At 44.0% G+C, this 11,992-nt stretch overlaps 1 protein-coding gene across 1 annotated transcript; it reads left to right on the forward strand.

The window, feature by feature from the left end:
* The first annotated feature begins 934 nt into the window (after window positions 1-934).
* Window positions 935-11,417, forward strand: lmo4a (LIM domain only 4a). Its single transcript, XM_080530122.1, has 5 exons — window positions 935-1,296; window positions 6,867-7,118; window positions 10,387-10,483; window positions 10,792-10,950; window positions 11,196-11,417. Exons 2-5 carry the CDS (start codon window positions 6,874-6,876, stop codon window positions 11,202-11,204), a joined length of 510 nt encoding a protein of 169 aa, XP_080386248.1. The 5' UTR covers window positions 935-1,296; window positions 6,867-6,873; the 3' UTR covers window positions 11,205-11,417.
* Window positions 11,418-11,992: the final 575 nt, after the last annotated feature.

Consider the following 11,992-nt stretch of genomic DNA (forward strand, 5'->3'; position numbering starts at 1 on the left):
TTGTCATTGCTATAGTACAGGTACCAAACAACGAAATTTAGGAGGGGTGGCTCCCCTGGTGCTAGGAAAGAAAAAAAAAACTAAAAAAAACAAGAAGGGAAAGGAGCTGGTTTACATAAATAAAGGCTATGTACACTATCCACTATACTATACTGTACAGATAGACGACTAGGGTTGTCATATTGCACATAGTGTTATTGCACATTCATTTAAAGTGTCGCAGTTTGCAGGCTTGAAATGTACATATTTGTGCCTCAGCACTACACCTGATTTTTTCAGTCCAGCAGCTGCCATCAATCCGTCCAGACTGTCCAGGGCCCAGAACTTAGGTCTGTATATCAAAAAGGCAGTGGTCCTGCTAGTGCACCACATGTTTTTTCTTATATATATATATATATATATATATATATATATATATATATATATATATATATATATATATATATTATTTTTCTTAATATATATATATGATACTTTGTTTAATTTGTTTGGCAAAATGCGCTCCAGAATGGAAATGTGGGATTTTAACAAGTTGACATATCACTGAAGTTGGCCTGTAATTTGCAGTGCAGCTATGAGTAGGGCTACGCCAATGTTTGAGTCAGAGCAGCAGTAATACAAATTGGAGCAGGACGTCTTCTGCCGTAGGGAGGTTGGGAGTGGGTTAAGGACTAATGAACTGCTTTTTCAACATTCAGCGGTGGTGATTATGGCCTATTTAAAACAGCCACAAATAGGCAAAAGTTCCTTAAACAGACATCGATCATTCTGTCAAGTGCCACGCCCCCCTTACTGTTCAATGGCTGCGGGGGCTGAGCCTCGCCGACGTCACAGGAGGAGTGATTTAAATGTGGGTTCCCTGTTGGCTTTGAACTAAGCCAGAGCTGCCCTGCCTTCCTTACACAAATAGCGTCCTGTGCTCATGAACAAGAACTAGGAACCGAGCTCGTATAGGCCTAGTTTATCGGGGTTTTTTGTGATATGAGAAAAATATTGAACAATACACCATGTTCACCGTTTCAGATGTCTTCGTTGGAAATGCATCAATCGACTCTCTGCGTAAAGAAGTGAGAGAAGAATAAATACTTCTGGACTAGTTTGCATACTCACTCTCCACTCGGAATACATAGTAATAGTTTTTTTTAAAGTGCTACATTCTCAAAACGGCAACAAATCCATCATTATACCCGCGACTTCGTTGAAGTTGAGAGAAACGCACGTCTCGTGGTAGCAGCGCGCGCCACCATCGTGATCATTTCTTCGCAGTGACTTCACATAAACTACCACAACGGCAAGGTGAGCAGCGCTGCGCTATGCATGTTTTGTACAGTGGTCGCCACAATGCATTATCATAAGAGATGTAGTCGGTATTTGGACGTCTGTAAGTCAACTATCCGGGGACCATGGGCACGAAACGGGAAAAAAAATAAATGCAAGAAGTTGTTTTTGCTCTGGCCTGCCTTTTTGACGTGTTGGGACAGATTCGAGAGCGCAGGGCTACTCGGCAGTGATTCTACATTTCTGTTAACTTACCCCTCTGACTTTATCATGTGGCAATATATGGGACTTGACTCACTTTTACCCCACGTCACGTAGCCCACATTTCTTAACGTTTCTCTCATCAATGCTGTGTGCGGGGCTGTCGGTATCTTGACTACATCTTTGCTGCAAAGAGAGTCCATATACAATGGGGAGTTGTGCGCCGGAGTGTTAATTAAAAAAAGAGAGACCCGTTTTAATGAAACAGCGATGCGTGTAGTTATGGCCCCTGAGCGCATTATTAAAAGAGAAAGATATTTTTGTTAATCTGCCTTGGTGCCAAGCGGGTCTGACCATTGCTCACTGTACTAGGCTATTGGTACTATTTATAGTGCTTGTTAACGGTGCAGTCATGCTTATTTATTTTAATTACGAACGACTTCCCCACGCTTGTGTGAGCGGGGTTATTTGTTAATTTAAACTGGGGGGTAGGGCGTTGGGGTTTGACAGGTTTTCATTAGTGTAGGTTTACCTAAGGCAGAGGAAGCGATACTTCTCTACAAAGTGACTGGTCTAATGTGAAATTCAATCCAACCCCCTTTGGGTGAGATATGGGGACTTGTTGATGCACATCAATTGATTTTAAAGGAGATTAGACTAGTATGCCCCACTACATTTTGGTCTGTTGGTCTAATACAAACCCAGTTAGCACTTATAGCGTTGGACACAGTACTAAAGTTATACAACCTAAATCTCTATTTCAAAAGAGGGGTTTCAACATAAAAACTAATTAAGGGAAATAAGTGGAGAAGTAAACATTGCTGAATCAGCTGGCCAGTTCTGATGAAAACTGAATGCATGTAACCCAACAACAAGTGAGGGGTTCAATGAGGAAGGGCCAAATGCAGTTGGGTCCAGCGAATGAACCATTATTTGCTCTGTCAGTCCGAAACCACATGCAATCCATCAGTCTGTCCTCAGACAGCCACGGTATTGTGTTTCCACTCATTAGCTTCTGTTTTTAATGGTTATTTCATCAATCAGTCTATTACTAGAGCGGAACAGAGCAGTCACCTTTGTTTTGGCTGATGATTCATTTATCATCAAAAGCTAGACGGAGACACTGAGCTTATTACAAATCAGACCTCATAGACTCTTATCTCTGGGCAAGGACTCAATCCTGTTTATCAGTCTGAAGAGAGTAGCCCAGTCAAGGACAAGCTGAGAGGCAGTCCCTAGAACTTTTATTGAAAAAAAGAACACCCATCTTATTCCTTACCCCGTCTAGACTCCAGGTTTTAGCCTCACTTTGTAGTCAGTGAATGTACCGGTATTTTCTCTAAATCTGGCGTGATTTCATAGACTTTAAAACCCCCATTTTGTGTTTGTATTCATGAAGCCAAGATGATCCAACACCAGGAATGGCCCTGCTTATTTTTAGTCATAGGGTATGGTTACATGTCGGCATTATTAAGACACAGAGTTCTACAAAGTTCTGCTGGGAGATGATAAGCGGGAACACTAAGTCCTTGCCCACTCAAACAAAAATAGGTGGGTGTCTTGTGTTTTCAGCCAGGGGGATACGCTTGCCTAAGTCCCATTTAGGATAATGTAATTCAGGTTTGCTCTGCATTGAAATATCATTGCTTTCCCCCCTCTGAAGCTGATGACATCCCCTAGGGCACTGTGCAGGTATTGTTTCGGAGTATGCGGTTTGCTGCAAAAGAACATTAAACATAGGATTTGCATTTTCATGAGATTAGCATTTTATGCAAGGGATATTTGGTGACTTTCTTTGCATATGGGCCTGCTGACACTTCTCCAGGTGTGCGTGTGATCGCATTCTGCTAGAACTTGTCACTGGTACAACCAAGAATGCTAAAAGTGAGTTTATTTGTGCATCCTATTTAAGACTTCACTTGACTTCTGGAGATCTTTGAGGCCTAGTCAGGTCTGCAAACAAACTCTGGCCTTAGTATGTAGGCTAAGTTGAGCTAACAGGTCACTAATCATTCATTTTAGCGGCAGCCCTCTTATCCCCTAGAGTTGAACCTGGTCTGCCGTGGCTTTCCTGTAACATGTTATGATCTGTTTGAGTCGAGGGAGTCAAACTGGTTCTGCAGGCAAATTGCCAGTGGCCCAGAAAAAGGCCCGAGGTGAAGAAGAACTTGTTGACATATTGTACTTGGGAGGAAATGTTTGGATAGAGAGAGAGAGAATTGTGTTTTGGGGTATAGTAAAATTATATGAATTGATTATAAAATTACTCGCCATCCTTGTGAAACTAACCCTGTGAAATGTTTCATGCTGGTTATTCACTACGAGAAGAATCTGGCTCTGAAGACAGGAAACGCACAGAGAACCAGTGAGCGCCATGTAAGGAGTCTGTGTTCTAACTGTAAACGCACCAGACAGGCAGTGTATTCATTGTGCGTAATGGCCTCATTGCTGTAATCGCATAATTGTTTATAGCTGTATGTCATTATGATGGCTGCACAAGGTTCTGCATCCCTCTCTAGTGCAGTGTTTCCCCTACCATTGCTTTGCCGTGATATTCCCATCCTTCCCAACTCCGTTGTCCTTTTCGACTGAATACATCTGGTATCCCAGCTTCAAAATTGTTTTAATGAAACATCTTTACACAAGTAAACACACAAGGGAACACGTCTGTGGCACCAGGTGTATGTCAATGTCTTTTTTTCTGAGTGGGTTGCATCTGGCGTACAGCATTTTGCAGAGTGTGAGGCTTGTCGTTGACCCCGGCCGTGGGAAAGCGCACTGCCCAGCTGGTATCTGAATCTGATATCTGATGCGAGCTAGGTCACCTTGCCTTCCTGTGGTACTGCCAACCTTTCCCGACCCTTGGCTGGCCTCCCCCAATCAGAGCGGCTCAGTGCGTGACCTCTGACACCTGAACTCGCCATCTCCTGTCTGTTGCCTGTTGACCCCAGCATAGGGACAGAGAGAGGAAGATTGCATGTGCTGAACGGTCTCCAGACATCCAATCCCCGATGTCCAGACGTCAAGCCAAGCTCTCTTCCTCTCCTCCTACTCCAATACAATGTCTTTGATTTGAGGCTACAGCATAATCGTTCCCACTTTCTGTCAGCCTTGTCTGGGATGGGGAGTTTTGCCAACCCCACAGAAAGATTGGCTTGGTGGTCTTTTGAAAGGGGATATAGAAACGGCTGAACTATCATCAATCAAAAAGAGAAGTGTATATTGCCAATACACAAATATGATATTGTGTGTGTGTGTGTGTGTGTGTGTGTGCACGCACTTGCGTCAGATCAGCACTTATTATAGGCCTGTGTAACAAATGCATTAAAAAATCTCATCAGTAGGAATCTAATGAGATGGGTTACAGCTGCCCCACAAAAGGCTTTTGTAAAGGAACATAGTACATACTGTAAACTAATTGAACCAGTCACTGCTGAAAAGTGCACATTGGATTAAACTGTACAACCAGTGTTTGGTTCCTCTCTCTCTCTCTCTCTCTCTCTCTCTCTCTCTCTCTCTCTCTCTCTCTCTCTCTCTCTCTCTCTCTCTCTCTCTCTCTCTCTCTCTCTCTCTCTTAGCTCATTGGTTCTTACATAGCCAGGGCTCCTAAGGTGTAGGGTTGGTACCCTGTGTGAGGGGTCGGTCCAGCTTAGCCCTTGGGCCTCTCGTATGGAGCTCCACTGGTTGATTGGAGCCAGGTGTCCACTACCCAAAGTGCGGGGGCGGCCGACTTAAGTGTGGTGGACCAGCGGCAAGTCTGCAATGTCTTGTGGGACGGGCAACTTGTAAAGCCAAACATGCCCTCTCTGAAATTCGAAGCACTGGAGGACAAATTAGGATTCTGTTGTTCATTTGGAAAATGAAATCCGTCCCTGCAATTATTTTGTGTTGTTGTTGGCCATAATTATGAATCATGAAGCCGATGAAAAGCAAGGGCTGACTCATTGCTGAGTCGCGCGCTGGTATGGTTCTAGTTAGTGTGATTCGAAAGCAATATTATCCCCAGCTGTGCATTAAATCAGTTCAATTTTGCAATGGAAAAATGGGAGGTTCGGATATTGAGAGATAGCCAGATAGGAGCCGATAATGGCACACTTGGAATGTGTCTTCATATACTAAAGGTTGCTGCTGTTAGTTTTCCAGTGTCCCAAAGGATGTCGATGAATTAAACTAGTTATACATATATGTGACTACAAAGTGTGTACAAAGTGATTTTGTACATTAATAAAATCATAGGGGATAACACAGTCCAAGTCTTATTTTCCTTGTGTGTTGGCTGTAGGCTACACAGACAGCACACAAAACAGTTATTCACTGACCAGCACTCTGGAACATCAAAGAACCTTCTTCTCCTGGGACACATGACACGTTACAATGAGAGCTTATTTACAGCAGACTCGAACAGAGTGTGGCTTTGGTTTCTGTGGAGAATCTGTGTATGTTTATCTAGAGATGGAATACAGGGTGCCAGTTGCCCTAAAACGCACACATTTTTGGAGGGGGTGGGGATTGTCCCTCCATATCCCCTTTAAATGAATAGGCCTAATCTCTTTTCCAGGGGGTCCTGAAGCCAACCGATGGTGCCAAGATAACCAATAGGACTCAGAGATCTTACAGACAGGAAAGAGGCCTCTGTCAGCCACCCATGTCCCCGGTTGGGTGTACAGTATGGCAGTGATTTATTCAGGATAGATGATGACAACGGGGATGACTGAGTGGCAGTTTTCCTGGGGAAGGTCTCATTTACATGGGCATAGTTGCAGTGATTTGCGGTGAGGTCTGGCCAGGCACTTTCTATTTACCCCCCCTCCCCCCAATAAATAACAAACTCATAACACAGATTTTCTGCTAATAATAGTAGATGGCACTACTGTAAATAAACACTTGCACTTACGTTTACTGTTTTATTACCCCCTGTTTCGCTCGAAAATCCAACTTTGAAAATAGCAGCTGTAAAACAAAAGTAAGCTCTGTCTATTACTTTTTTTTTATGTCAATATGTGTGCATATTTCTTATTGAAGTGCAATGAAAATGAATTGGACGTGAAAGGCAGAAAAGCTCTACTCGTACTCCAGGCATCAACCTTACTCAATCTTGTCCTGTCTCCTCCCAAACAGACTCACTGTACAGTATCACTATGACCAGGTACTAAAATGAACTACTGAAATGCAACTCTTACCAACACTGCTGAAGCTTGTCATATCTGCCTCCAAAGCTGTCTTTTTTAATGAAAGTGTTATGAACGTGTTACGTGTTGTTAGACTTTATGTCGGGGGAACTTACCCATTCCAAAACATCTGATTGACAGTAACCCTGGATTTGTCCAGTCTCAAGTGAACGACTTGTGATTGCCCAACCTCACCCAGCCTCTCTTCTTCACTTCCAGGCCAGCGATGGTAAACAGCCGGGTGGAGGCATCAGCCGTGTCGGTGACGGGTGGTGGTGGTGGGGGCTCGGTGGGCCGCTCGTGTGCAGGCTGCGGCGGGCGCATCGCTGACCGCTTCCTGCTCTTCTCCATGGAGCGCTACTGGCACACGCGCTGCCTCAAGTGCTCCTGCTGCCACGCCCAGCTGGGCGAGATTGGCACCACCTGCTACAGCAAAGGGGGCATGATCCTCTGCAAGACCGACTATATCAGGTGAGGAAGGGAGGGACAGCTTCATGGGGGAGGATTTCAATCTGCAAAAACATTGATCCCTCGACCCTAACCCATTTGCTCTAAAAGGAGTTGTGGGGGCGGGGTTGCCCCACCTCACCTCACATTCTGGTAGGCCAGGTGTGGTACCTGCCATATTGTTTATACAGATGGAGTGAAGCAATTCACATGGAATATATACCATTGGGGATCAGAGGAGAGAAGAAGGAAGGAGAATAGTGTTTTTTGTGTGAAATAGCTCTGGTGATTCTGAATGAGTATAGTTATGGAATACAAGTTAGCATCAGATAGCAGGCTAACCCTCAACTAGCTGATGTTTTGCAAATATTATCCGGTTGAGACCTGACCTGTTTTTGTGTATCACAAATGGATTTATAATTTGACTGAGCTATCCCTTTAATAAAGGTGGAGGGGGTAACCATAATCTGATGCCTGCTCCATCACTTCATGTTAACCAAACAAGCACAGGCACTTTCCTGAAAGCAGAGGAAAGACTAGCTACATTTGAGAGGTTCCTTTCTCTATGGGTGTGTTCGAAATGGCATACTAACATACTATTCATACCATGTATGACGTAGATTTGAGTATGTAGTGTTCCCACTACATAATATGTGAAATTTGTGTACGTGAGAAATGCCCGGATGTATACTAGATTAGCCCGAATTTCAGAGTATGCGGTGTGAGGTTACTTTTCATACTGAACTGCTCCAAAATGCATCACGTGTCTCTTCAGTCTCTAATCTAACTAACGTAATGTAGCTAGCTAACATTAGCCTACAGAAGTGGAAAACAAACATCAGATCAGATATATAAACAGGTTATTTTGATAAACTGGCCACATTTTGGCTGTGTCTGGGTGTGAATGACAACTGTGAATACGGCAGGTTAGGGCGTTGCAGAATGTTAAAGAGAGGTGTGGTTTGCAACAGGGAGAGGCTCACAGCATGTTTAGGTGCATGTACTTAAGGTCTATTGAAGCAACTTCAATTTGAAAAACGCTGACCAAAGGTTGTACATGGTGAAATGCATCAAAGCTGGTCATAAAATACACATTCCCCCAATAATCATATGATGAAATGGCTGATTTTTCAACATATACACACTAACGTAACGTTGTCCTGCAGTTCATGTTCTTCTGAGAATCAATTAGGAGAGAATAATGGTCTGTGCAGTCACAGAATCTAGGCTAAGTAACCTAGCTAATGTCAGCCAAGCTTGCTAGCTGGAATACATAACATCAGCTATGCGTGGGTGAATTTCTTTTAAGCATTTGAATGACAACACCCAGAATTTTTTAAAGGTGAGGAGAGACTTGGGTGAGGAGAGATTTGTGCATACGTCCATTGCCCTCACCACAGAATTACTCCTGCTCGGTTTTACTTAATTCCTTGCCCAGTCAGGACGTCTGTGTGTGTGTGTGTGTGTGTGTGTGTGTGTGTGTGTGTGTGTGTGTGTGTGTGTGTGTGTGTGTGTGAGCGGTTGGCTGCCGTTACATAGACAGGGATTGTATGGGTGTCCATGTTGGCACTGCCCGGGCACTGGTGCTCTCCAGGGCAAATATTGGGGCAGATCCGGAGGAGTCTAGAAACCTGCGGCCCAGGAGCGCTTGCACTGGAGGCCTGCTGGCCAGAGACACTAGGCACTTTGTACATCAGTCCAGCAATAATACCAGAATTAGAACCACTCCCTAATAAATAAAGCACTTAGATTTTTAACGACAATGTGATCGGCAGTAAGATCTATGTTTGCAAAGAATTGCTTAAATGTTGAGTGTGGGCTGGCCAAAGTACCACATTTGATGTGTGTTGTCATATAAAAAGTCTAGCTAGAAGCGTCAATGGGTGCAATGAGGTTGGTTTGATCACAGTAAGTTAGTTGGCTGCACCTAATCTTGCCTCCAGGCGTGACAGCTCCAGACAGTTTTAAAAATGTTTTACTTTGAAGTTATTTAGCAATGTGCAACATCTTTCAGTTAGAATGCTAGTGGAAATAGTACATAGCCAATGCTAATATCCAAAGGATTTACAACACTTTAAAGGTGAAACTTCAAATATAGTGAATTCTCCCTTTAAGTCACCCAAAGAATCTGTGTGGCATGACACCTCTCAATCTACAATTCATATTGTATCAAATATGTATAATACAGTCAGTCAAAAAGGGCAAAGCGTCATTGCCAAGCGGCATGCCGCGGAGGCTGAGGTCCGTTAAAAGCCGAGCGTGAGAGAGAGAGAGAGAGAGGCTTAATTACGGAGAACAGGGTTCCTCTCGGGCGCTCTCTTATTAAATTACTGTTTGGATTAAGATCAAAAAATTCATTACAGTGTGCAGTCAGAGCTGGGACACTGATAGGGAAATGGGGGGGAGGGAGAGGGAGAGGGACTGTGGAGTGGGAGGGGGTGAAAGAGAGAGAAGAAGGTGAAGTAGCAGGCAAACCGGTCTGGTAGGTGTCACACAAGAAAGAGGGTGCAATAAAGGTGGTGTAATGAGAGCGGAAGAGCCACTTCCTATAAGAACTTGTTTGAGTGTGGTTAACTGTTTACACAGCGCTTAGAAGAATAGTGAGATGGGCTCTTTGTGCTGATAGAATGTGGTGTGAAGTCACAAAAGGACGTATTTTGACAAGCGACAATAATTGATTGTTTGGCAAGTGGCAGTTCATAGGCAAGTAAGCGTGTTCTTTCTCACTTTTTGTACCAAATGATGGCATTAGTTCTAGTGTCTTTAAAAGTATATTCAGCCACTCTTGGATAAAAAATAGAAGTTCAGTAACCTGGAATCTGTAGCTGCTGGCTGAGCACTCACAAGACAGAGTCACATGTCTCCCAAACACCATTCCATGCTGCATCCCTTCTGTTCAATTCTCATGCTAGTCTAGACCTGTGCTTTGCTAATGACCTTAAAGGGATAGAACACTCCAGAATTAAACATTCAGTCATTTTCATACCGTCGATGTTTCCTGTAACACAACTTTAGTGACACAACTTGGGATGACAGATGAACTTTAGTTTACATGATGTATGATGCAGTCCTCAAATTAACACAGTACAGGAATGTTCTATCCCTATAACCACTATTCTGGGAACAGTTTCACAGATTTGCATGTAATGGTGAAAGTTTGGATCAGGATAGGAAGCAAAGGTGCTGAACTATGGCATTGTTTCGTTTGCAAGGTGTGACTTGGTTTTAGAGGGTCAATGCATTCAATTGCGTGCCATTGTCTAATGTGAGTTTTTTGGGGTTGACCCGGCAGGTTGTTTGGACACAGTGGAGCATGCAGCGCCTGTGGGCAGTCCATCCCTGCCAGTGAAATGGTGATGCGGGCACAGGGAAACGTCTACCACCTCAAGGTGAGTCAAACCTTAGGGACAATCTGCTATTAGTATATCAAATTAAGTATTTATTATATTAAGACATTATAAGCATAGACATGTATGTCTGCATTATAATGCATCCTAATATACTGTAACATGAGATAACTAATGAGTTGTGCCTCACAGAAAGTGTTTCCAAAAGGATTTCCTTTCTCATATTTCTTAATGAAAACCACAAGATGACACCAATTGTGAGTTGAGCCTAACAACTGGATCTTGTGACACAACTCAAGGTTAACTCGACCCGTTCTCTCTCTACCCCTCCCATCCCTCTCTCTCTGCAGTGTTTCACTTGTGCCACCTGTAGGAACCGCTTGGTTCCAGGCGACCGCTTCCACTACGTTAATGGCACCATCTTCTGTGAGCATGACCGGCCAGGGGGCGCACTGCTCAGCGCTCACCTGGCCCCGCTGCAGGGCAACGCCATGATGCCTGACCAGAAGGTGAGAGTGGGGAGGCAGGGTGCGGGTCAGGGGTCTGGCTCCATACCAGGCTGAGCACTTGTATAGAGATATCATATCAAACTGAACCAAATTGTGCTGGCTCAGATTATTTTTCTTTTCAAATTTATTGAGAGTTAGTAGTGTAGGGCAGGAAACAGATGAGAGGGATGCATTCTTAGTCTTATTGCTGCCGTTAGTCTTGTTCTGTCACTTAAACATCTCCTCTCTGTCTCTCCTGCTCTCAGGTCTGCTGAAGAAGAGTGGCTGAAAGTGCAACTTGTGCCTTCTCCTTCCCAGCCTCCTCCTCCTACTCTTCCTCCTTCTCCACCTCTAAATATGTTCATTCAGATTGTCCATACATACTCCGGAAACTGCTTCCAGTGCCACCGGATACAGCAACCAGTGCCAATAGCTTTTCCAACACATTGCATTCCCAGCAGTCAAGATGTTTCTTTGTTTCGAATGGAGTCATGATCTCACCCTCGACAGAACTGAAGCCTCCAGCTTCAAGGAGAGGAGGAGGAGGAGGAGGAGGAGGAGGAAGGAAGAAGGAAGGAAGGAAGGAAAGAAGGAAGGAAGGAAGGAAGGAAAGAAAGAAAGAAAGAAAGAAGGAAAGAAAGAAAGAAGGAAAGACTAATGATTATGATGAAGATGATGGTTTACACTGTCACACCAGTGTCCATTCTCAGCAAGGCCGATGATGACCCTGAAAAGACTGTTAGGCCCCGAAAGGACTGGTATTTCCACAGATCCGTCATTCATAACAAAGCACCTTTAGCCAGCATATACTACAGGGAAACAGAGAAGACGCCCTAACACTAATGGGGTGGTGGTGACCTAGTGGATAGTGAGTTGGACTGGTGATCAGAAGGTCATGAGTTCAAATCCCACCTGGGAACACCACCAATAGTGTGCTCTTGAGTAAGGCACTTAGCCCTAAGTTACTCCAGGGAGACTGTCCCTGTAATTTCTAATTGTAAGTCGCTTAAAAATAAAAGTGTCTGCTAAATGGTGAAAATGTAAATGTAACCCACACAGTAGC

Source organism: Nansenia antarctica (genome assembly GCF_963989245.1).
Source record: "Nansenia antarctica genome assembly, chromosome: 4".
Taxonomy (NCBI): Eukaryota; Metazoa; Chordata; class Actinopteri; order Argentiniformes; family Microstomatidae; genus Nansenia; species Nansenia antarctica.